This window comes from Cyprinus carpio, chromosome A3 (assembly GCF_018340385.1).
Source record: "Cyprinus carpio isolate SPL01 chromosome A3, ASM1834038v1, whole genome shotgun sequence".
Classification (NCBI taxonomy): Eukaryota; Metazoa; Chordata; class Actinopteri; order Cypriniformes; family Cyprinidae; genus Cyprinus; species Cyprinus carpio.
Genome location: NC_056574.1, coordinates 15,396,727 through 15,423,070, shown reverse-complemented (window position 1 = coordinate 15,423,070; position 26,344 = coordinate 15,396,727). Strand labels below are relative to the sequence as shown.

Here is a 26,344-nt window from a genome sequence, read left to right as displayed (position 1 = left end):
TGCTCATTTATTTCCTGCTCCTAGAATACATAAGTATGCAGAGGTACAGCTGTTCTTTGGTTCTCTAGGTGGCTGAGCTTAAGATGGAGTTGAAATTGCGTGGACTTCCTGTGTCCGGCACAAAGACAGATCTCATAGAAAGGCTTAAGGCCCACCAGGAGAGCTCTCAATCTGCTACAACCATGGATACAAAAGCTCCTCTACTGCCTGACATCATGAGCACAACTCCCCCCATTTCTCCTGAGCAGTCAGAAGCCTCCAACCTCAGTATGGAGGACTGCAGAGACAGTCCCACCAAAGCTCTATGCATGTTGTCTCCAGCCCATCCACCAGCAGGCACTTCACCCCTCAAACCCACAGCTGAAGACATGACCATGGACATCAAGGTGTCCGAAAAAGACCAGCGTCTTCACGAAAAGGAGCGTCAGATTGAGGAACTCATGCGTAAGCTGGAGCAGGAGCAGCGGCTGGTGGAGGAGCTGAAGATGCAGCTGGAGGTGGAGAAAAGGAGTCAGCAGGGTGGAGGGCAGCAGCCTGAACCCAATCCATCAGTCCAGGTCAAAGAGGAGAACGGTGCCGCCCAGAGCTGCAACTCCAAGCAGAGTCCCCTGCCACAAACTACAGTTGTGAAACAGGAAGAGCCACATGCCCAGCTGCACCACGCCCCAATCCAGCAGTTCTATATCAACACCCAGCAAGTCCCTCAATTACTGCATCAGAAGACACTGAAGAAGACACTGATCAACACTCAGCCTGCCACACAAATCCTGCTGCCTATCAGCCTGCCCAACAACCCCATCAGCACACAGGTCTCTTAACATTCATAACAGCAAGTTCTATTTACAGTGAAGTAAATGTATAAAATGTTTATTTTTTTTACTTTTTGCAGGCGCAGACCATTCTCCAACCAACATTGCCTAGCATCATACAAACACCACTTCTGCAAACACATACGTCCAACAACACAATGTTACAACAGCATTCAAGTCAGACTCCATCTCCACCTCAAGTAAGCAAATCGCTTCTTTGTGATTTACATCTAGTGAATGATCAAATGGGTGAAATCTTGAAGGCATTGAGGAGGGGTCCTGATCCAGAGATACAGAAGTTTAGGGGTGGGCACTTTTGATTTGGACCAGTAAGCAACCACTTACACACACAACCATCCATTCAGAACACCCTAGCGACTACATGGATTGCAGCGCACTATTAAACACTCAAAACACCTTTACAATCCTATATAGCAACATTTTTGCAACCACCTTGAACCCCCTAACAACTGCATGGTAAAGATAATGATACACCAAGCTAACAGTCGATATCTCGGCCCAATGTCAGGCTGTCATTGAGCATGTTGAATTTGCAGCAGAGTCCATAAGTGAGAGTACATTCAGATTGGCTTTTCAGCTTATGCTGGGTTCACACTGCACGATTTTAGACCCGATTTTCACTCGCTGACAAATTGGCGCTCGTTCATGCGAGTGACAGTCGCGTAGTGTTATCAAAGATCTGATTTGAGAGAGGTGCCGATGTGTCACTGATTGCTGTGAGATTTTTGGCATGCTAAATATTTGGACCTGTAAGTGATTCACACACATTGCACTGTGAAATGTGTTTTGACTGGAAATGACTTGGCGACTACCTACAGCCAATGAGAAAGCAAGATACAGGGCAAGGGAGAGTTCTGGGGAAGAGACATAATAGATCTGCAAGAGAACATCAGCAAGCCACCATTTTCTCCTTCATATACTTAATTTTTTTATTTTTCACTGCAAATCAGTGTACAGACAACTTGGATTGCAGGCTTTTAGCGGGCAACCGTTTTTGACAGGAATAAATCCATGCTCGTATGAGAATGGCTCTCATGTTATTACGTTATTTCCTGTATCAATTCTCGCATGTGTTTGGTTGTGAAAAATTCTGTAGACAAGGCAGAGTTATTGGCGATTCTTACTTTTAAAAAGTTGTGTAATGTGTGACCCCTGTTGTGTAGTGTGCACATAACAGCAACTTGATGGTACTCCAGACAGTTGTGCAGTGTGTGAAGAGCAGCGATCCGACGTCTTTGAAAATCGTGCAATGTGAACTCGGCATTAGGGAACAAGAACAGAAATTATGAAAATAAGCAAACGGGAGGCTTTGTATATGGTTTGTAGGTCTTCCTATTGTAATGACTAATACAGATTACTGCCATCTGCTGGTATGGAGAGTAATTTCCTCTCAAGTAGGCTCAGAACATAAGTACTAGTTGACCATTGGCTATAGTCTTTGCGGCGTGTTCAAGTGCAACTTTTCGTCAAAGACACAGGTCAACATCACAGCTGGCACTAATTATATAAGCTACTTTAGACACACAAGGTAATTACGATATTCATTATGCACAATTCTAATTTAAACTACACCACAAATCACAAATAATATTTTACTTTGCAGTAAAATAAAAACATTAATACGACAATTAAGCAAGTAATACACCATATGATCTGAGTTGTGTTGTTATTCTTGTATACTTTAGGGTGCTTGTAGATCTTGACCTTTCCTCTTGCTTTAAGTGTTCCCGCACTTCATAAATCCAGTTCAGCTGACTATTGTGATGACAAGGCCCAGACGCATTTCTCTCTGATTTGGCACGTAGGTTGAAATGGAAAGCCTTTCTGAGGCGTGCAATGTGTTCTGTTCTTATCTCTGATGTTGCCGTGGCAATAGCAGTTGAGTTCAGGTGATACATTACCCTCTCAACAACATCAAACACAGACCTGACAAAATAGGTGAAAGAAATAGAGCGCACAGAGAAAATCAGAAAGAGCACTTATTACTAAGACAGAGAGTTGGTTCGAGAACAAAAGGCCTGTGTTTACACACTGATATTTCTTACACAGCGTACTGGGCCTAAAACTGCCTTCCTGCTGTTTACAGGCTTTACCCATGTGTGGAAGCTCGTCTTCTGGGTTTGAGTACAGGCAGAACCAGAACCAGCCCATGGCAGACATGCCCCAGTGCTTTCTCAGCAGCTCACCCAGACACACAAATGGACCCATTAACAAAGTAAGACAAGCTGACTTCTCTGTTAAGTCCTGAATCATACTCATTATATGCAAGTAAATGAAGACAAATTCTCCTAGCTAGCACAAGCTACTTCTCAAGCTTTAATGCACTCAAAAAATGGTTTAGACCTCGTAATGCAAAACAAGCACACATTGCTTACTCTGTTTTACCACAAGGGCCGGCTATTACACAGTTTGAAAGTTATATGTTTTGTTCAGCCTCCCTCGCCCTGTCAGCTCAACTATATCTTTCAGCCATCGACGTTCCCTAATCACCATAGCCCAAAGAGCAAAGACCCTCCCCGTTACGAGGAGGCCGTCAAACAGACCAGAGGTCTACAAGCCACAATGCAGGTAATTTAAAGTTAAGCCCAAAGTATACTTCAGTTTTGACAGCTGAACAGATAGTCTTTCGAGGTATGCACTACAGTATTTGATAGCCCTCGAAAGTTTCATCTTTATTCAATGTCTGCTACATTTCTCTCCAGAAGTTATGACTAATAAAAATGTCCTTGTACTCGTTTAAACTAGAATTTTGGGTTTTTCTTAACCTGCTCGTAAACGCTGGTGTCTTTTGTTGTTACCTTCTCTAGTAGTTTGTACTTTTCCATTTCTTTTTCAAAAATGAAACGATAGTGGTGCCGCCTTGTGGACAGATGAATTAGTGCAAGAATACAGAGTACTCCTTTGGAAAATATGTTGATGATGAAATTTATGTCATATATACTGTACGCATACCCTTATATACGCATAACAACCAAAGAATGCACTGGGATTAAGGTTAAAAGTCATTCCCTATCATAAATACGACTTTTCAGTGTCATTCATGTGCTCAGAATTCAAATATTTCCAACTCCATTTGAATGGCACAGTACTAATATTACATACTTCGTAATCTATTTTAAACACTTTCTGTTGTCTTAATACCTTGTATTCTTCCATAAAGGTTCCCACTGCTACCAGTCAGCACATGGACGATTTGTTTGATGTTTTGATCGAGAGTGGAGGTGAGAAAAGTCAAAACGGGTCTTTGATTTCAGCTGCAATAGATTTGTATAACTAAACCATTTTCTTTGCTTTCCCAGAAATCTCCCCTCTGTCTAGGCAGGATCCCTCTCTGGACAAACTTCTTCCGGTGACAGCAAACATCACCACCCTGCCCTTTTTGATTTTGCTGTATTGTCCTCTCTGTCTGGTAAGTGTCGCCCGCACACCCAACCAAACCCAAGCACCTCCATCCAGCCTGGTGGCTCTGGCCTCCGATAACCAGTTGGAGGCCCTGCTGGAGGACGCTGAGCCACGGACCCTGAGACTGATGGAGGAGCTTAAAAACCAGCTGCTGGAGCGGCCCCACTCCCCAATGGACACTTCAGATCTGACCTTCACCGACACGCCGCCTTCCGCCCTCCCTCTACATGATGCAGGCCTCGACAACATGGAATGGTTGGACCTTACGAATCCAGGACGTGCTGGTATCTGCTCACCGACTGCAGTCTTTTCATCTGATTTCTTGGACTCCACTGATTTACAGTTACACTGGGACTGAGCTCACAAATGGATAGAGATTGGAGACATTCTGAAAAGATCTGCGGTGACACTTATAGAGCTCAGTGTTTCAGAACTCTTGGGTTCTGAGGATCTGTGTGCAAACCACTCATAGTGTAGCATCATCTTTTCTCACTTGTGCCTATACGTGCAGGTTTGTGTACTGTTACTGTCGCCAACAGCTCTTTCAAGGCAGAAGAAGAATGTAGAGACACTTTTTTTTAACCTGTATATTTAGGCAGTCCATTTGTCCATAAAAATCATTAGGGTCCAAACTTTCAAGCTCCAAACAGGACATACAGGTAGCATGATCTAATTAATCCATATGACTTGACTGGTAAATTCTTTATTTACACCAAAACATCCAAACACTTTCAAATACTTTAAATTTGGCTTCAAGAACCATAAAGTTGGCATGAAATTAAAACCACATTCATCTAGGTGAGCATGTAATTTAAAAAAAAAAAGACCTGTTAATGTTTTTTTTTTCAGCAGAAACCCATACATTTATTCTTTCACAATACAATGTACGTGTACGTCACAATACAAACATTTCATCACAACTCTAAATGTCAAACCTCACTGAATCTTGCACATCACGTGACCAATCAGCATAAAAGCTTAAAATCAGTACATCATACAAAATGATTATTATGGATTCATTATATGCTACTTCTATATCTGTTCTGAAGCTTGAAAGTGTTGGACCCCAAAAACAGCTGAAAACTCCTTCAAAATACCTTCTTTTGTGTTCTGTTGAAGAAAAAAAACAAGTTTGGAACAGCATGGAAGGTGAGTAAATATTGACACAGGTTGGAAATTTCAGACATTTGTGATGGAAACATTGTGCCATGGTAATTGTTACAAATGTGATGTCATCTTCATTGAAGGAATCTGTTTAATGGCTTATTTACATTCACTACCACCTGCCATGGTCAATGAGCTGTTAACCATTGCATTAGGATACTTGAAATTGTGGCAGCTAAATAATAGCATTCAATTTCTAAACACATGAAATCATCCAGTGCATGGACTGGGAAAAGGCCCAACCAAAGAGTTTGTTTACCAATCCCAGCATGAGGCCAAAGAGAGGGAGGGAGAGAGGCACACAAATGCCTGACTAGGGGCCATTATTATCCCTATCAAAAGAGTAGAGCTAGAGATATTCAGCTCTTGCATTCTGAACTGCCACTGTTGCGTGTCTTGACCAGACAGACAACACTAAACAGGACCAGTGAAATTTCCATATTCAGATGAGGCGATCAGAATTACATCAGAGAGCAGCTGTGACTCTTTACTGCAGCACAGTAGATGTTTGTTTTGGATGTAGATAAACTGCTGAGGCCCAGATTCACCATATTTCACAAAATTTGAGCTTCTTCGTAACCACTGAAATACAGGTAGCTGGCAGGTAATTTGCCTTTGTTAATGTACCTAAACCTCATATTCTCAGTTATTATTAAGAATGGATTTCTTTTCAGACAAATTGTCTTTTAGATTATTTTTCTATAAAATGTGACAATGTAGCGACATCTGCTGGAACAGACAGCTGAATGAATTTCTTATCACCACTCCCTTCACTATGAAATGTTTTCATTCAGTGTTTGGCAGATGAAACGGCAGATTTCTCTTTAGACACTTTGTGAAAATATGCCAAACATGCCAAATAGTGCACTTACTTGACCTTGGACTGAACTCATTGACAATCAGTTCCTTATCCAAACATGTTGTCAAAAAGAATGTATTTCTATATTTAGAAATGTAATTTCTAAAGGGATATCATAGTTCTGTCTCTATAAGAGACCTAAAGCTTTTACTTTTCTAAACATACCATTTTTCTGCATTTATGCAGTTCTCACATATATTTTTATCACACATTTTATGTCTCTATATATATTTTTTAGTGTGAAAAAAGACCTGCGGTGGAGTAAAATCCTTTTGTAAGACATGTATAACTTTAAAGATTATTAGGAGTTCTGTACCTTTTTTTCAACATGCCTATCAAAGTAATTGCTCTGTTATGAAGAGGTAAAGAAGAGAAATAGTATGCCTCATATTTTGCACAGTGTATATATTTTTACAAAATACATTTTATGCAAATGTATTTGTGCAACTGTAAATAATGTTTTGAGGTTATCTTTGTACATATCTTTATTGTATATACAGCCTTTTATCATTAAAATGTTTCTGTTTTTGAAAACATTGAAATGTACTTATCTGGCCTTCCAAAGGCCCCACATAGCCTTACTTATGATACAAAGAAAGCTAACAACACAATAAATAGACTTATCATTTGACAATTTAGCAAATACAATATTTTCCTCAAAGACAAGTTTGCAATTTATAATCTACAAAACAAGCTAAAATAATTTAGATTTTTTTTCATCAGCTGAAGAACTCGTACTGTACTACACACTACAAACAGAATCAGGCTTATGGTGACAAAGTATTGCCAGGGTTTCTGCATATTTTATAAAGTAAAATTTAAGACTTAAGATGAACTAAAGAAACTTTAAAGGAATTAATTGAAGGGAACACAGTATGTCCATGTTTTCAAAATGTAAATGTCTAGCAGTAGCAGAAAATGGCTTGTAATAGCAATACTTGAACACAATGTTAAGTTGTTTTAGAATTGTCTTCATTGTTTTATATTAAAAAAAATGCAATAAACAAAAGGCAAGACTAATCAAAAACTATTAGCATTTTTTGACAACTCATTATACATTTTGACCACAAGGTCGAAACGTTTTGAATACCTTCAGGGCATGGTGTTTTGTAATGATACGCTAATGCATTCATGAAATATAGCAGTCTTGGTCTTGGTTTTTGGCCAAATCATTCAGAAGTTATCAGCAAAAATATAAATTGGTGGCGCTTTGTCGAAACTGTGCAGGTACCCGCAGGTCATGGTTGTCAACACACACCAAGTTTGGTTTAAATCAGGTTTAAATATGCTAAAGCGCTGCAGAGCTATGGCCTCACATACATTTTTGTGTGCTCTTTGTCATGGTATTCGAGAATCGAGACTAATCAACTTGAATCCCTTTTTTTTATTGTCTGAAGATGATTTGGTTCGATTTTCATGTAAATCAGGAGGAGATAAAAAAAAAAAAAAAAGTAGGCTTTACAGAAAACTCAAAATGTCAGGAAAAATTTTATGATGGAAAATGACATCAGGGCGCAATTGAATCATCTTGAGCCAAGGAATCCAAGTTTTTTTTTTGTTTTTTGTTTTTTTGTTTTGTTTTTTTCTTGTAAGAGAAAAAAAATTGTCCCTTATAGATCAAAATAACCATGAGTGCAAATTCGGACTGTTGGAAATTTCACAACTTTCACCCATATGGTTATGAGCTGCCATAGACTCGAGCGGAAGAAGAAGAACACTAAAGGATACAATGGGTACCTACACACCTTCGGTGATTGACCCCCAAATATCTGTCAATAGGCTTAAAAAAATCAGCTTGATTAAACCACATTGTTACAGATATTTAGGATTGTTTTAAGCATAAACTCACCTAAAAGTGCTCAGTTTCTCCAAGACTTCATTTTACATTTGCATTTCAAGTAAATGTATCTTGCCTTCCTGTCTGATTTAAGACCTTTTTAAGGTCTGCAGAAACCCTGATTGCGTCTTGATTCCATTTTTTATAATCCTGTACAAGCTGAAAGTGTTCAGTGCTTTAGCAAATATTCAACACAAAATTAAAATTTGGCACTGAATGCATTTGAAATTCCAAGCAGAAGACAAATGTCACCCTGAAGATTCAGTTATCCTACATTTTCCTTTTGGTATTGTTAGTTCTTGAGGTAAGCCTTAAGGACAACCGAAAAGTTGGCTCAGTCCCCGCAAAGAGCGAACCATGAGAGGTAATTCCATGGGGATTGTCCCTGTAAAACGTTCAGGATGACATTGCCTGAAACCATTCCAGCAACCTTTCACATTATTGGGATTCCAAAAATTCCGGTCCTCAGAGCTTTTTGCATGTTATTATGTGACTACGACATTTTGGACACTTGTGAATGACATCTTTGCATCCATCCACGCAGAACGGGATTACACAGCAGCCAGCTACACAACTAGACAAGAAACAGTCAAGAACACAAATGTGTCATGTTTAACCCTTAATAGAAAGACAAACTGGTAATCACATAATGGAATAGTGGACGTAAATTAGTGTAAAGCAAATATAGTAAAATGTCACCAAACTCACCAAAAAAGAATGGAAATTAAACACACAATATAGGCCGCACTGCCAGCTTTGGTTGTGATGTCTGTGGTTATATACTGGTGACAGAATGGACACTGCGTCTGAGATGAATGTCGAGGAAGTTGCTGAACATCCAGAATCACCTGAGGAGCTGAGATAAACAAACATGAGCCGCTTTCAGGAAGCTCTGGTCCTGTTGGATTTTGTATTCGCGTGGTTGTCTCTCATCTCAAAAAACATCTTACCTCACATCAATGAAACTAGTGTAGAAACTACTAACCTGGATAAGGTGGCGGACCGTCTATAATTATTACGCCAGATGAAACAGTTGTGTCTGAAATGATAAAAACATATGGACATATGAAAATGACATACAGTATGATCTATTCTCTCAAATGAGGGCAAAAGTGTATTTCCTAAATACTGTTCAACATATCAAACCTCAAAGTGTCAGACCTATTAAATGAGTCCTTCCTGAACCTTCTTGCATATTCTCCAGCTCAATCTTCTTCTCCATGAGAACTTTAAGCTGCTCATCAATTTCTGTAAGTTCTTGGGTCTCTCTGGAATACTCTGTTGGTCACAAGATCTAGTGTGAGTTACATCCGTTTATTCCTTACATACACTGAAGAAAATCACTATATTTGCATATAGAACCAAATTCAAGAATAATCTCTAAATGTCTTTGTTTATTTGGCTTCTGTTATTAAGTAATTTAAGCTAATGGGACTCACGTTCCTCATTCTGGCCGTTGTTTCGCTTGAACTGGATGAGCATTGCCAGGATATTGCGTTTGTCAATCAGCTGCTGTCTGCGGAAAGACAACCGGTTCAGCTCCTCAGAAATGTTCGTCAGCTGTTCATCAGGCATGTTGAGAGTTGAGATGACGGTTCACTTAAACCTCCAAAAGCCTCAAACCTTCATACAGCGTCCTCTCTGAAATAGATAAAACAGTTTCACAACAGAAGAGCGTCTAGTAAAGAATGCAGGAGAGCTGTTAAATACAATGCTTTATTCCTGATATGAGAACATTACTTAACCCAAGTGCAATTACAATTTGAATGGACAATAATTATCTATTTAAAACAAACAAAAAAATAGACATTTAATAATTACCCATGTGTGCTGCAGTGTCTCTTCAGTTGCTCTTCACATTGCAGTAATAAGGAAATAAGAGGCTGGTTTATTGTACTGTAGCAGAGCAGTATGAGGAACATGATCATAATATTTAAAGTGTGTGGTTTACCTGTATTTTACTACTAACTCACATCGTGACAAGGGTCTTAAACTTCATACATCTATTAAGCATTTTAAAAACCAACATTGAATTGCACTCTTGAAAACAACCCATTTTCACCATGTTCAGGTTTAATAATTATTTGGATCGATATAAAAGAAACATAAAAACACACAAATTTGACTTTAAAGCACTTTAGGAGACATGTACTTCCAGTGAATCAGCTGTTTTGTGGATGTATAGATACATTTTAGTAACTAGGTGTTATGCTTGCAAATATGATGGTTTGGGTTTCTGTCTCAGCAAATTTAACAGAGCCTCTATAGAGTGTATTCTAAAAATAACTATTTGAGTTACTGGTTACAATAATTGCTTTAACAAGTGTCCATCTTCACAGGATTAGGAAATAAACAAAGTCTTCCCGAAGCATTTTTAAAAAAAGAGTTCATGGTGACCACAGCTGCCCCGTTCCAATTCTGTGGTCACTGAAATGTTGTTATTGTATGGAAAATAACAGTTTAAAAAGGCTAAATAGAAAAGAAAAGAAAAAACAGAGTTGTTGTTCCACAGAAGAATAGCCGTGAACAGTGTTTGGAACAGAACGCCATGAGGGGGTTTTCATTTCTGTGTGAACAATTCCTTTAAATATCTATTTACAAAAGTGGCCTATTAAAGAAAAGTGGCAATTGTCTCTGTTCATTTCATCCTCAGTTTCTTCAAAAACGTCACTTCGTCTCTGTTCCTGATCCCGTAGCTGAGGACAGAGGAAACACAATCACACTAAATCACATCAAAACTATATAATAATTCAAAGCACAGCAACTATTGTGCACAAAAATTAATAAAAGTTAAGTTTTTTTTGGACTCACTCCTTAAGCTTTTTTTTGTCCTCTTCTAATTTTTCTCCATTGAAGACCAGATGAAATGTCCTCCACACATATTTCTGACAGAGAAAGTAGATTAGGGGTGGATAAAAATCATATCCTAAATCACATCCCATACTTTTTTTAACGTCTCACCAGCTGATGTGTTTGACACCCCCCTCTCGCTGTTGTTTCAGCTCCATATATCTGCGAATGGCTTTCTTGAGATCCAGAACCGTAGCAGACTGCACAACCACAATAGCTGTGAAGAGATTTGCTCTAGTTAGAATCAGTACATGTATAACAGCTGTGACTAACAGCAAGAAAACTCACGCATGACTTCTCCATCAGCCTTACAAACACGAACGGTCATGGCTTGACCATATTCCAGAGCCACCTGAGAGTTCACCTCCTCCAGTGTGACCTGAACATTTAAAAGATCAGAAAAGATTTCGAATTCTAGACCTTACGAATTAATACACTCAGATTTGCAGCTTGGTTTAATATTATTCTATGAAAACAAACTCTTCATTGTTATTTGATGGTTCACCTGAATTGGCAGGTCGCACAGTAAGGGGTCCTGCACCATCAGAGCCAGGCCTTCCTCAAAGATGTCCAGAAATTCAGAGTGGGGCAATGCCTCCTCGTCTTCTTCTTCTTCTTCTTCTTGCTCTTCTTTAATTTCATCTACAACAGTTTTCTCCTCTAACTCAGCCTCGTCGACATTCTGTAGGGATCCTTCCTTAAATTCGTCCATTTTCAACTGATAACAAGCGAAAACTATCCAGAAATACAAGATATTAAAGTGTCAGGTTATTTCTATGTTTATTAAACTACTAGTGAATTTAAATTGAATAGTTGCCCAGTTATTTCTGAAGAAATTGTAACATTTACAGTTCTGTTACGTTCCAGCTTTCCTTATATCCATTTTTTAACAAACACGCTATCGGAACATTTCTATGATGCACCAAACTTTAGTTCCGCATATGTTTCTAAATTACAATTCTTTACATTTGAATATTTTAATTTAACAATTATATATTCTCTGACATTTCTAGGTATATATAAGATTATCACATGGCCTATAATTAATGTTTATTATATTTTATTATATATGTTTATATATATTTATATTTAGTTTCATGCCGAGTCTAGAAGAGTGAGGCACGTTCACCACCATGTGTTTCCTGTAGCGACTAGGCATAAGAATGTGTGTAAACACCGACTTCGGTTGCATCAGAAAAAAACAACAACAACAAAAAAAGCAATAACAGTATTTAGTATTAAGTATTATATATAACCGCTTGAAGATGCTCCTGTTTTGTCCAACCTGTGGGAATGTGTTAATCGTGGAAGAGGGACAGAGATGCTTCAGATTCGCGTGTAATACATGTCCATATGTGCACAACATTACGAGGAAGGTAATGAGTTTGGAACGTTTTACTTAAATACGTGATCATCTGTGCGTTGTATGTTTTAAAATGGAACGCGTTAAAAAATAAACAATGTGAACGTCCATTCAAATACTTGTAATACTGGAACAATATGTGAATTTTTCTTTTAGAACATATGTGAGTTTATTCGAACGCAGAAGAAATAATATGATTTTTTTTATTCAGTGGCTGTATCAGAATATGCATACTTCCCTAATATGTAGTAGACGAAAAATAGTAGCCTATATGAAGAAGAGGACACGACTGTAGGTCACATGACAATCACAACACGTTGTAGTGTGACTGGATTACATACATAATACACACATTCTTACTATATAAAACATACATTTTAATGGCCACGAAGTAAACACTTTATATGATTTCGGACGCACTACCAAGGGGTCTTTGGATGACATAGGAGAGAAAAGACTCCTGAATTAGAACATTGGCCAAAAATGCTGTCACTAGTTTTTGAGACACTGCCAACATAAAACACACACATACCTGATGTGTGTAGAAATAACTATTGGTTATTTTGACAGGTGAATAACAGAAAGTACCCCAAGCTGAAGGAGGTTGATGATGTTCTCGGGGGCTCTGCTGCTTGGGAAAATGTGGATTCCACTCCAGGTAAAACAGTGTATCCTACTGCAATAAAAACAGTACTTGTATGCCCAGTGAATATTTGACTGTGCATTCTGGTGGCTTCAAATGAACGTTTTTAATCCTTCTTGATTTGGTTTAAGGTGTAACACTTTCTCTTTTTTTTTTTTTTTTTTAAAGAACCTTGCCCAAAATGTGAGCACCCAAGGGCCTACTTTATGCAGATTCAGACTAGATCTGCTGATGAACCAATGACAACCTTCTACAAGTGCTGCAATCTACAATGTGGGCATCGTTGGAGAGACTAAATCAGAGACCTCAGCTTTGGACTTTGTTTGAGGCTCAGAATATGTGCTCATAATAGAATATTCGTTTTTCATTAGAAGATTTTATATTTATTTGTTGGAGCCATTTAAATGTGCCATTTATTTGGATTAAAAACCACAGACACCCTTTATGCATCAACTACTTTATCTTCACTATTTCAGAATGTATCATTATGACAGTAACTACATGATTTACAGCTTGGTTGTTCTGGCCTGATGACTGAATTTTGTGCGTGTGTGTGCAAGTAATAAAATGACTACTCATATGACACAGTTTATCTTTTTATTTTTTCAAATAATATTCAGTCCATAAGTTTTGTTTTACATACACATTTGAGACTTGAGTTGAGCATGGCATCTGGTGTAGTGCCATATACTATTCTCAAGGCATCTATCTACAGCTGCATTCATGTTACACAAGCTTGACATCTATAGTCTGCAACAGCATCAAGTTACTTCACAAAGCAAGTAGACCTACGTAGTCAAGAACATATTAAATTAAAGGGAGCCAGACAGGATTGTGCAAGTAAATCCCATAATCATGCATACATACAGTATTTACTGGAGATTATCTTCCAATAATCAAACAGACATCATGTAGTTTTTGCAGATGATGGAGAGGTATCTTGATGATATTACAAGTCATGGGTGAGGGAGTGAAATAAAGGCAGATAGTTTGAGGTCAGAGAATAGTACATTGGGATTACTGCTGGATATTTTGAAATCAGAACTGAATGTGGCTAAAGTTATTTTTGTAATCCCTACATACTGAATATAGAGCAAACGTTGGACAGATCTGATTAAAAAGGTCATATACAATGACACAGCAGGTTTACATGCATACATAATTTTTTTCTCCCTTTTGTGTTAAATAGTATAATGGGAAGACATGAAGTCTGTTTGTGAAATAGCTATAATGTTGGCAGATTGTCTACCAGAGAAACATAATTATCTGAACCTTCATTTAAAACTACACTGTGTAAGTATTACTAAAGAGTGAGTGCAAACCATGTACTTTAGTCACCCAAAACAACTTGATCACCCTATAATAATAATAATAATTTATATTTTAGAGATGTCGGGACGGATTTTGAGGGAAATTGCATATATCTGTATACAGAGAAATATCTTCGCGTTTATGTGGGAGAAGCGAGAAGCTGAAACTTTGTTGTCACAACGAACGAAAAAAATGACCATTGATTATTAAAAATGGGATATCGCCTTTGTAAAAACAAAGAAACCCCGCACACCGATACAGCGGTGCGTCAAGCTACATTCACCCACGCAGAGGAGCGGAGCCGAAGTACAACCAAAAGAATGTTATTCCGCAAGACGCATGCAGGTTTATTTTTTTTTAAACCGCTACAGGCCCAAAACTTACTTAGTGTAGTTTTAAACAAAATATGATATTGAGATATAGTGTCTAAGCACTGCTGATGTTGTAGCCTTCCTACCATATCAGCAGTAAATCACATTTATAAAAAGAATAAAATTAATTTAATATTCCACAGCCAGGACAAACAGCTATTCAGAAATAGCCCTGACCAAATAAAGGAAACTCTTTGGATGATTCCATTACAATCACAATCACCACACTCACTCACTCTCTCTCACACATACACACACTCAAAAGGAAGATCAGGTCAATCATCCTTTAAATCCTTGTGGCCTGTTTCACACACAGTATTAATAAGCGAAGGGTTAATCTGCTTTGAGTTATGAAACTCACTGCAGCAACCAGCAGAGAATGACACACTGAGGGCACATATGGCCCGATAGAGCGCTATAAGCAAGATTACAGTGTTGTCATGCAGCGTCCTTCATCATGCTGGTGAACTCCAACAGCAAAGCAGCTTTGAACAGCCTTTACCAAAAATGTCTTCCCTTTTTGAAGATAACGACGTCACTACATCAAGTAGAAATAAAAAATAATGCAACATCCACTTCTAAACATATTTTTAGGCCAGAATAACTTAAAAAAATGCTTATCTGTAATTATATATGTTAATACGCCAATCATCAGCAAACACGGATCTACCTTATTGATGATTAATAAACTGACCTGCATAACAGATGATAGTTTACAGAAGTCTCAAACAGCTTACTGACAACATAGAACAGCTAGTATAGTGGTTTGAAAAGCACCGTGACTATACTTTTGATTCAAAGTTCAAAAACAAATTAAATATTGGTTGAATTCCACAAATATGTCCCTAGCATGAACTGCATGGCATATTAAGGGAACAGTTGGGGAAAGCAATATGGATTATAGACTCTCTGGAAGCAACGGTTTGAAGTTTTTTTTTTTTTTTTTCCCCAAACACACAGCTTGTGGATTACTCGTATTACTTGGGAATCATTGTGATCTTTTTATCATCTGTTTGGACTCTCATTCTGACGGCACCCATTCACTGCAGAGGATCCATTGGTGAGAAAGTGATGTGATGCTAAATTTTTGTAGGTATGTTTTATCTGATGAGGATACATTGTTGGGAAATTTCATTTCTGGGTGAACTATTCCTTTAAAGCACCATGAGATTTAATGAAAGTTATTTAGCATCTCTAAATTATTAAAAGGAGAGAATTAAAATTATTAAATGTTATTTAGATGTACATACAGATCCCTTTATCAATAGAAATCCTTCATCTAAAATGACACATCTATACAACAACGCCTGTTATCAAATCGACTTGAAATGAGTCTTATCAACAAATATAAGAAATTGAAAACAAAAGTGAAAGAAAAAAATTCCCATAACATTTGCATAAAATGCCAGCTATAGAGACATGTAAAAGCAACCACATTACTCCAGGACTTCAAAAGCCCCAGACCCAGCCATCAAAGACTTTAAACAATAATGCATAAAATAATAATCCTACAATCCAACAATACTGACCCTGAAGTGAACTTCATTTAGTTTCGCTACCCAGTAATATTCACAAATGAGCTTTTCAGGGTTAATGTTTTCACATATTCTCTAAATGTATACAATGTATACTCTACTGCTAAAAAAAGAAAAGAAAAAAAAAACTTTGTGCTTGGATGACATAATGTAACTGACCATTGTGCATATAAAATGTGCCAATCCTTCAATGACTGCTAATCACCTCTGCTTAATTTTAGAGGCATGTCAAATTATATATATATGAGAATCAATAGTTACAAAATGAGAGTTGGCTGGAAGTATGAACTGTCAGCTGAGGCAAAATGACCACAGAGACGAGAGGGAAATGAAAACTGGTTGTCTACACCCACCAGAACGAGGTCACAGCATGATTGTTGATGGGATAAACTGTTAGCATATGCGCTTATATGTGTAAATATAGCCCTTGCAGTTCGGGCAAGTGTGTGTCACATCCTTGAGGTCATCAATAAAACAGGGGATCAAGCAGCAACCTAGATCACAACTGCAAAACAAAGACAAAAGTCAGAAGGAATCTCAAAGAGGTATCGTAGGGCTCATTATGTATTAATTTATTCAAAACGAAATTAAAAATGCAATTCATGCACGCAATGACCTGAATAAACCTCTTCTATTTTGAAAACTGCTTCAATTTCTGTTCACCACTATTGACAGGTTTAGAGCCAGTTTGATTTTTAAAAAGAAATTAACACTTTTATCCAAAAGTGAAAGTAAAGACTTTTACAATATTACAAAAATAACTGCTGTTCTTTTAAACTTTATTTATCACGGTTTCCACAAAAATATTAATGGTTTCCAACATTGATAATAATGAGAAATGTTTCTTGAGCAGCAAATCAGAATATAAGAATGATTTCTGAAGGATCATGTGGAGTAATGATGCTGAAAATTCAGCTTTGCATCACAGGAATAAATTATATTTTAAGATATATTCAAACTGAAAACAGGCATGTTTATTTCACAACATTAGGCTACTGTATTACTGTATTTTGATCAAATAAATGCAGCCTTGGTGAACATAAAAGCCTTCTTTCAAAAACATGTTTAAAAAAATCCAGACATTTTTGAATGGTAAAAAACGAAAAAATGCCAGGGTGATACACATGTCCTGAAATCATAATGAAGAAAAAAGCCTCATCGTGAAAACCTTATTAAGTGCTTTAGCTTAAGCTTTTATTATTATTTCTTAGAAAAATGTATGTCTGCTAAATTCAACTAAATCCAACTCAAGAAAAAACATAACAAAAAGATAATTTCATATAGAGGTCCAGTGTTATTTTAGTATTACTGAGCTACTGTTCTTGTTTTAAATTAATATTTTAAATGGTTATATATATATATATATATATATATATATATATATATTCTGTTTTCATTTTAAAGTTTTAGTAATTTTGTTGCATTTTTGTCAGGGTTTTTTTTTTATATAGCTATCTATCTATATATAGATTTTTTTTCATTTCAGTTTTAGTTATTTTAGTAAATCAAGTAACACTAAATGAAAATGAGAAATGCCTAAATGAAAGCTAAAATTAAATACATATATTAATAAGTTCTTTTATGGTTGTGGTTTGGTTTGAAAATATATCTATAATAACCCTGAAGAGGTCCTATCAGATCACATTGTGCTGTTGAGTTCCACGGCTCACTTACCCGACCAAGAAGCAGAACATACAGATAAGAGTATTCGTGAAGCCGATGTCGTGGCTGATGCAGGTGGTGATGGGTTGCTGGCAGTGTGGACAAACCGTCTGCACTGGAGCCGCTTGGAACATCTCTCCCTGTAGAACAGTCACGGTGGTGGTGGTGGCACCAGGAGGGGCGAGAACTGTGGCTGTGTGACCTGGAGCAAAGTGACTGGGCCCCGGGCCACAGTGCTCTGCTATCGGATGAGGAAAGTGCCCAGGTGGAGCATAGTAACCACCTGCAACACATGAATGAATTTTTACAGATCTCTGCACACAATAGATCCCGTAGACAATGTAGCTTGAATTTTGTCTTTAACGAGAAAAAGTAGGTGAAACCTAGTCCTAGTTCATCTGAAATGTTGTCTTAAACAAACGACTGTGACAAATTACATAGTTTCAAAGTTTCTATTCCTGTTGTATCTTGTATAGTAGCCCTGCCCATAGTGAAATCTCATTTGTGCCACACAAATTACATGAACGTTAACTACCATTAAATTACTGCTTTAACAATTAAATGGATAGTTCATTCAAAAATGAAAACTATGTCATCATTTACTCTCATGTTGTTTCAAACCTGTATATATCTGCTGTGTAACACAAAAGAAGATATTTTAAAGAATGTTCAAACGGTTTTGGGCCCCACTGATGTCCATAGTATAGGCAAAACATACTATGGAAGTCAATGGGAACCAAAACAGTTTGGTTCATCAAAATATCTTCTTTTGTGTTACACAGAAAAAAGAAAGTCATACAGGTTTGAAATGACATGTGGTAAGTAAATGATGGCAGAATATTCATTTTTGCCTGAACTATTCCTTTGTAAGATCTCAATTTGGAGTGAGTTATTAAATATCAATGAAAGATTACAAACACAAAAAGTTTTTCTACTGAATAATGTTCACCAATCAACCATCCACAGACAGACCAGAATGTGTATTAATAAGTGAAAAGGATTAATTTTGTGTAATACTGCTCCAAGTCCTGACACATCACTTTCAGTTTCACTGTGAACAGAAAAATGACCTGTTGTTGGAAACCTGTCACATCACAACAGATTTTGATTTTAATTTAGTAGTCGCTCTTCTTTCTGAAATGCTAATAGTTTCTGAATGGCTGCTGATGCATTAGTGTGTCAGTTAGGTAGGCACACTCACCGTGAGGATGAGGCATGGGCATTGGCATATGCACAGGCTTAGGCATGGGACCTTCTCCTGGGACATGCGGAGGAACAAAGCCAGGTTGAAGCGTGGCTTCATAAGGTGGAGGTCCATATTCTGGAGGCAGCGGCTGCCCTTGTGGAGGTCCTGTCATTACTGGAGCACTGGCTGCTGAGGAAACACAGTTTTATGTTTTCTCTTATATCCCTCCTGCAAGATTTGATCTTCTCATTATTAATTATAAACATCCAGTGGTGTCCAAACATCTGAGACCACTAGTGAAATGTCTGTATTAATTATTTTGCATTAATTAATTAACGATACTAATTTTGCATTATTTTGATTATGATTATATGAAACTACTGTAGTTTTTGGCTTGTCCCTCATCAACACTCCAGCTGCAGAAACTCCACAAGTTTGTGAAAAAACGTAATGAGTTTAAGGGTTAAATTAATTTATGTCATTAAAAAGATTGATGAAAATATAGCAGAATCTTATATATTTCTTTCTTGTGTCATAACATATTTGTATTATTAAAAAAAAAAATTATATATATATATATATATATATATATATATATATATATATATATATATATATACACACACACATACACACACACACACACACACATATATACTTTGTGTACTTTGTTCGTTATTTATTTTATATTAGGCCTATAGCATGGTGTATTTTTATTCGGTTTGTAAACAAAAGTTCTATGTTTAAGTGAGTTTGTCGTTTGTACTGTTTTGTTGTTTTCCATTCAAGTAATTGATGCTGAATTGCCGCTAGTGAAAGAAAAATGCGCACAGGCTTTTAGAAGCTATTTAAAAGCGAGGGAAAGCGAGGAGAAGAGGGAAAACCCCAACGAACCCCACCCCTCGGTGATACTGGTATTACCAGTGTTGTCACACGTCGATTAACCTGTGGGAAAATTTCCTCACCGTCACAACACGTATACATATACAGATGTACACACCTCATCATCAATATACTATATAAGTTTTGGGGTCTATTTTATCTATGCTCTCATGAATGGCGCCTAGGGTGATGCGGAGGAGAAGAATTGTTAAATAAAGAGACTGTCTTCAAAACAGGTTTAAAATCTAACAATTAATTTTATGTCAGTAGAGATGAGGAAAAATTATCAAGGAATTTACCAGGAACTGGAGGTTGTCCATTTTTCTCCCCAAGAAATGGGGCACTGGGGCCCCCTGGGTAAGGAGGAGGGGGGTCACTGGACATGTTGGTTCCCTGGAAGGAGGCCAGAGTAGGGAGCTCTCCTCACACTGTGCTGATGTTCAAGCAACGTTTCTGAGGTGAACACAAACAGGCCGCATGGTTAGGTACCCAAATACTGTAATGTGATAGTGCCATCCCTGACTACTGTTGCTGAGGCATTTCAAGCACATCCAATTATCATCGATTGCAGAGGCTCACTGACTACATTCCCCTGAGTCCACAAATAAAAACAACTTGTCCATAAACATGAATGATCTGCCCTTATGAACAGATTTTCTTTGCACTTTAGACAAATAAGGGTCAGTCGGTCAAGCCACGTGCTTCACTGATACAGACATGTATCCTAAATATTACAGGTTATGAGATAAAACACTGTTCTGCAAGACTGTCTGTGATCATCTTTGAGTCCGATGTACACGCTACATCATTACACTATATGATAAAACCATTCAAAAGATATTTTAAAAAGGTTTGGGGTCAATAAGATTTTTTTTAAAGTAATTAAACCTTTTATTCAGCAAGGACAAATTATATTGATCAAAAGTGACAGTAAAGACAAAGTATCCTGGAAACAAATCAACAGAAATATTATGGAAAACAAAATTTTTAACAGTGATAATAATAAGAATGAAATGTTTCTGTATTTAAATTAATGTACACTACGTTTGGGGTAATTATATATATATATATATATATATATATTAGGGCTGTCAAACGATTAATCACGATTAATCACATCCAAAATAAAAGTTTTGTTTACATAATATATGTATGTGTACAGGGTATATTTTATTATGTATATATAAATACACACACATAAATTATATATTTAGAAAATATTTACATGTATATACATTTATATATTTATATCCTTATATTTTATATTATATATAAATATATTTAATATATAAACATAACATATTCTTCTTAAATGTATACATGCATGTGTGTGTATTTATATATACATAATAAATATACACAGTATACACACACATTATGTAAACAAAACTTTTATTTTGGATATGATTAATCGTGATTAATCATTTGACAGCCCTAATTTAAATATATATATATATATACAAAAGTTTGGGTTCAGTAAGAATTTATTTATTTGTTTATGATTTAATTTTTAATTTCAGTGGTGTAAAAATTGTTGGCCCCCTTCCTGATTTCATGTTTTTCACACTTTAATGTTTCAGATCATCAAACAAATTTAAATATTGGTAAAAGATAACAAGTGAACACAACATGCAGTTTTTAAATGAAGGTTTTTATTATTAAGGGAAAACAAAATCCCAAACTACATGGCCCTGTGTGAAGAAGTGTTTGCCCCCTAAACCTAATAACTGGTTGGGCCACCCTAAGCAGCAACAACTGCAATCAAGCGTTTGTGATAACTTGCACTGAGTCTGTTACAGCGCTGTGGAGGAATCTTGGTCCACTCATCTATGCAGAATTGTTGTAATTCAGCCACATTGGAGGGTTCGAGCATGAACCGCCTTTTTAAGGTCATGCCACAGCATCTCAATAGGATTCAGGTCAGGACTTTGACTAGGCCACTCCAAAGCCTTCATTTTGTTTTTCTTCAGCCATTCAGAAGTGGACTTGCTGGTGTGTTTTGGATCATTGTCCTGCTGCAGAACCCAAGTTCGCTTCAGCTTGAGGTCACGAACAGATGGCCGGACATTCTCCTTCAGGATTTTTTGGTTAACAGCAGAATTCATGTTTCCATTTATCACAGCAAGTCTTCCAGGTCCTGAAGCAGCAAAACAGCCCCAGACCATCACACTACCACCACCATAATTTACTGTTTGGTATGATGTTCTTTTGATGAAATGCGGTGTTACTTTTACGCCAGACGTAATGGGACACACACCTTCCAAAAAGTTAAACTTTTGTCTCGTCAGTCCACAGAGTATTTTCCCAAAAGTCTTGGGGATCATCAAGATGTTTTCTGGCAAAACAGAGACTAGCCTTTATGTTATTTTTGCTCAGCAGCGGTTTTCGTCTTGGAACTCTGCCATGCAGACCATTTTTGCCCAGTCTCTTTCTTATGGTGGAGTCATGAACACTGAACTGAGGCAAGTGAGGCCTGCAGTTCTTTGAATGTTGTTGTGGGGTCTTTTGTGACCTCTTGGATGAGTTGTCGCTGTGCTCTTGGGGTAATTTTGGTTGGCCGGCCACTCTCCTGGGAAGGTTTCTCCACTTTTCCATGTTTTTGCCATTTGTGAATAATGGCTCTCACTGTCGTTCGCTGGAGTCCCAAAGCTTTAGAAATGGCTTTATAACCTTTTCCAGACTGATAGATCTCAGTTACTTTCTTTCTCATTTGTTTCTGAATTTCTTTGGATCTCTGCATGATGTCTATCTTTTGATCTACTTCACTTTGTCAGGCAGGTCAGGTCAGATTTTCTTTTCCCTTAATAATAAAAACCTTCATTTAGAAACTGCATGTTGTGTTTACTTGTATTATCTTTGGCTAATATTTAAATTTGTTTGATGATCTGAAACATTAAACTGTGACAAACATGCAAAAAAATAAGAAATCAGAAAGGGGCCAACACTTTTTCACAGCACTGTATATGCTGTTCTTTTTTAACTTTCTATTAATCAAGGAATCCTGAAAAACAAAATGTATCACAGTTTCTGCAAACATATTAAGCAGTTATTTGACATTTGTAATAATATTCACAATAATGATCAAATAAAAGCAGCCTTGGTGAGAAAAAAAAAAGAGACAAATATTAATTATTTCTTTCATAAATATTTGTAAAAAATCTTACCAACCTCAAACTTTTGAACGAAAGTATATAATGCATAATCCTCATAATATATGTGCCTGAATGGTGAGGTGCATCATTCTATCTGTCGGTTAAAGATTACCTAGTTAGTTCAACTTATCAAGATTCTTCTTGTACCAAACAGCTAAGGAATCTAGAGATAAAACAAAAGCAGACAAATAAAATAAGTAACTTGGATACAAAGCAATGTTATGAAATAAGTGCGATCTTCAGCAGCTTGGATTTAAGTAGACAGTTTGGGCCTTTGAGAAGTTAAAGTAATAACATTTATAGTAGAAACACAATGGCACAGTGTTCTTGGAACCTCAGATATGTAGGTCAAGACTAACTAGATGTCCCGCGATGAGTGCTTCATGAGAAACGTGTGTCATTTCGTTTAGTTTTAGGAAAAATAAATGCAAATGAGAAACAAGATCATCGTGGTGAAAACAGCACCTCATTTGAAAGCCAAATCGAAATACAGACACTATGTCATTATTGTAGGTGTGTCTTCTTTCGTGACTTAGCAGGTAATATAACCAAAATTATCAAATTTGCATTTTCTTCGAATGATTAACATGAGCCAATGGGGATGAAGCAGGAAATGCAAAAACAAAGGCATACTATATGTGGAGCATATAAATGTTGCCTGTTGGTTTATGAGAATAATTTGTTGCTCAGTTCACATCCTGTAGCCTACTACTTGGCATATTGGAAATGGATTACACAGAATGCTTTTCAATAACCACAAATTATGTCAACATAACTGATGCATTTCTCTCATGTCATTAGGCCATTTCAACTTCAATTTCAAAAAAACAGATCTGATACAAACCAGTAGATATACAAAAGGCCTTCCTGTTGATTACAAACACAAAAAAAATGGCAGTGTTTTTTTTTGTTTTTTATCCCAAATGCTGGGTTCAGCCTGTTGGGTCATTTTATTGGGTTATTTTTTAACATTTTTACCCAGGTGCTGGGACGTTTTTCTGTACCTCAGCTGCAGAGTCCCTTTTACTGTGAACACAAATGAAGAAACCCCTCACACACCTAACCAGTGCTGGGTCAGTGTAACCCAATGTTGGGTAAACTGTGCCAAAACGATTAAAACTGGATAGATTTGTCAGCAGTCATTCTGTGTTCTGTCCTGAAGTAAAACATCCTGAGGAGAAACTTCCTGAATGAAATTAAGGTTTGTATTACATTGCATTCCTATCAAATTATTACTCTACAAATAGGAATATGTCTGTAGTCTCACATTTTATCCTTTTTTATGTAAGTAAATTTAAGTTATTTTAAGATCAGGAAAATTTAAGGAATGAATTGAAAGAAACATCATCAATACGATTTGTAAATGTAAATGTCTTGTATTAGCAATGCTTCAAAGTTTGAAAATAAAACTTTCAACAGATCTCCATTTAATTTTAATTACTTTTACTTTTTATTGTACTCTCTGATCAAACTGCAAAAAAAGTGATGCTCTTGACTGTTAAATCAAAATGAGATGCAAAATGACAAAATAAGTCTTGTCTTGTGAGAAATCGATTAAAATGAAGTGAGTTTAAACAATAGCAAATATCTGACAATGGGGTCAGAAAAATCAGCTTAATACAAAAGGAAAACAAGGTTTTTTTATATACCCCACTGACAGATGATTGTTCTTGTTTTAAGCATAAACTCACTTCATTTTGTTCAGTTTGCATCTCATGTGAATGTATCTTGATTTAAGGATGTTTAGATATTTGCAAGGTAAAACAAATCAAACTACTGTGGAAGAATATTATTATTATTATTATTATTTTGTAATGCATGCAGCATTTAATGGCTTGAATTTAAGACTTTCTGCTCTTATTTAAGACCCCTTTTTGTTACCTTAGCCTACTTTGTGGAAGGGCGAACTAAAACTTTTAAAGTCCAGCAGAAGCCCTGGGTTGTTCTGGTGCTTTCTGGAGTAGATGATGCACTCAAACAGAGATCAGCGATTATCCAACCTGCATAACACCCTAACCTTCAACTTTCACTGTGATTTACCATTACAAAGAGCCATCAAGCAAATTGCTATTTGTGTAACTGGTTACTGGCCTCATCATCAATGCAAGGAAAATCAAGTTACCGTTATTCTGGCTAAAAATAAGCCCAGGTCTCTTCACTAACCCCAAAAATAGCACACAAGTGTAGAATGACCATGTCCAGCTCTATTGCATACATGCAATCCTCATTCAACGCAGGAGAATCAGCAATAACAAGCCTGGCTAGCTAACATGTCTCACTGTCATTTAGTCATATTAACATAGTAGCGAAAGATATCTGTTAAAAAGCCAAGCATAATATACAAACGAAACGTAACAACTTTCACAGACCGATAAACATCGTTTGCGATTTAAATCCCTCGGCCATTCATACTTGTAAATGATGCGAGCACAGGCCTGGCGGCTGCAGCTGCGCACAAAACCACAGAGCTGGCCATTCAGCCAACGCGCCGTTACCTTCTCTATCCACGGTGTTAATGGAAATATCAGCTCGGAGAACTTTTCAATGGTTTCTAGGTCATACGTTGACGTTTGTAGCCCCACTTTTCCAATAAGATCCGCTGCTGGTAAGGATTTGACGTAAACATGGGAGATGGGAGGCGTGTGTGAATCCCACTGGTGAATTTACATTTCCTACTATGGCGAAGGCTTGGCTTATGAATATTAATTAGGTTGCTTTAGAGGACGCTCTGTCACGGCTACCAAGCAACGTCTGCATTACGTAATTAATATTCATATATTAAGCCTTCGCAGTAGTAGGAGATGTTTTATACAGTCTATGAGTAGGAGGCAAGTTTTCGCCTTTTTCACTCAATGATAAAGGGAACCCATAAAAACATTTCCTAATAATTATTTTCAGGGTTTATTTTTATAACCAAAAACTAACCTTCAAAGAACATTGCATTTAGAACATTTCCTAATGGTTATTTTAGGTTTTACTTTTTATAGCCGAAAAACTAACCTTCTCAGATCAAACCAAAAGTTTTACCCGGGCACCTGTACGTAGGTATGTGTTGTTGCAGTTTTTTTTTTTTAAATGCCATAAATATATTACTGTTGTAATAACAGTGGATTGCTGTACATGTGCATTTGTTACTGCCTTAAAGCAATTCACCCCTTTTCATACCCACTCACTAAACTTACATACATGTAAAGTTAAAACATGGTTTCATGGTTAAAAAAAGGAATTTAAAAAAAAGAAAAAGAAAGAAACTCAACATAGGCTGCAATGCTTTAATGAAGTGACCAAAAATGTAGA

General features: G+C 36.9%; 4 protein-coding genes across 12 annotated transcripts in view; 2 read left to right on the top strand and 2 right to left on the bottom strand.

The window, feature by feature from the left end:
- LOC109059322 (myocardin-related transcription factor B-like) overlaps window positions 1-6,791 on the top strand; it is a 31,875-nt gene extending 25,084 nt beyond the window's left edge. For 5 of the 6 annotated variants that reach the window (XM_042720386.1, XM_042720367.1, XM_042720374.1 and 2 more), the window contains 6 exons: window positions 69-809; window positions 890-1,009; window positions 2,917-3,045; window positions 3,264-3,398; window positions 3,991-4,051; window positions 4,130-6,791. In XM_042720386.1, coding sequence (XP_042576320.1) covers window positions 69-809; window positions 890-1,009; window positions 2,917-3,045; window positions 3,264-3,398; window positions 3,991-4,051; window positions 4,130-4,590 — 1,647 coding nt within the window. In that variant the 3' untranslated portion in view covers window positions 4,591-6,791. The remainder of the gene's footprint in view (window positions 1-68; window positions 810-889; window positions 1,010-2,916; window positions 3,046-3,263; window positions 3,399-3,990; window positions 4,052-4,129) is intronic. The other variant, XM_042720380.1, reaches the window with a different exon arrangement.
- A 3,354-nt stretch (window positions 6,792-10,145) lies between these two features.
- Window positions 10,146-11,890, bottom strand: LOC122136555 (U11/U12 small nuclear ribonucleoprotein 25 kDa protein). Of its 2 annotated transcripts, XM_042720350.1 has the most exons (6): window positions 11,792-11,890; window positions 11,448-11,677; window positions 11,231-11,321; window positions 11,054-11,159; window positions 10,904-10,978; window positions 10,146-10,788 (listed from the first exon to the last, which is right to left on the bottom strand). In XM_042720350.1, exons 2-6 carry the CDS (start codon window positions 11,652-11,654, stop codon window positions 10,731-10,733), a joined length of 537 nt encoding a protein of 178 aa, XP_042576284.1. In that variant the 5' UTR covers window positions 11,655-11,677; window positions 11,792-11,890; the 3' UTR covers window positions 10,146-10,730. The 2 variants fall into 2 exon arrangements, with proteins under 2 accessions (XP_042576284.1, XP_042576276.1); XM_042720342.1 differs by having other exon boundaries at window positions 11,448-11,852.
- Window positions 11,891-12,057: 167 nt separating this feature from the next.
- On the top strand, window positions 12,058-13,531 carry polr3k (polymerase (RNA) III (DNA directed) polypeptide K). The gene is made up of 3 exons (XM_042720358.1): window positions 12,058-12,318; window positions 12,876-12,963; window positions 13,117-13,531. The coding sequence occupies exons 1-3, from the start codon at window positions 12,208-12,210 to the stop codon at window positions 13,242-13,244; spliced, it is 327 nt and encodes a 108-aa protein (XP_042576292.1). The 5' UTR covers window positions 12,058-12,207; the 3' UTR covers window positions 13,245-13,531.
- Window positions 13,532-15,870: 2,339 nt separating this feature from the next.
- On the bottom strand, window positions 15,871-25,715 carry cdip1 (cell death-inducing p53 target 1). Of its 3 annotated transcripts, XM_019076546.2 has the most exons (6): window positions 25,543-25,714; window positions 23,160-23,210; window positions 20,195-20,348; window positions 19,029-19,202; window positions 17,840-18,110; window positions 15,871-16,670 (listed from the first exon to the last, which is right to left on the bottom strand). In XM_019076546.2, the coding sequence occupies exons 3-6, from the start codon at window positions 20,277-20,279 to the stop codon at window positions 16,559-16,561; spliced, it is 642 nt and encodes a 213-aa protein (XP_018932091.1). In that variant the 5' UTR covers window positions 20,280-20,348; window positions 23,160-23,210; window positions 25,543-25,714; the 3' UTR covers window positions 15,871-16,558. The 3 variants fall into 3 exon arrangements, with proteins under 3 accessions (XP_018932091.1, XP_018932096.1, XP_018932090.1); XM_019076551.2 differs by lacking the exon at window positions 23,160-23,210 and having other exon boundaries at window positions 19,029-19,199; window positions 25,543-25,715; XM_019076545.2 differs by lacking the exon at window positions 23,160-23,210 and having other exon boundaries at window positions 25,543-25,713.
- Between the last annotated feature and the right edge of the window lie 629 nt (window positions 25,716-26,344).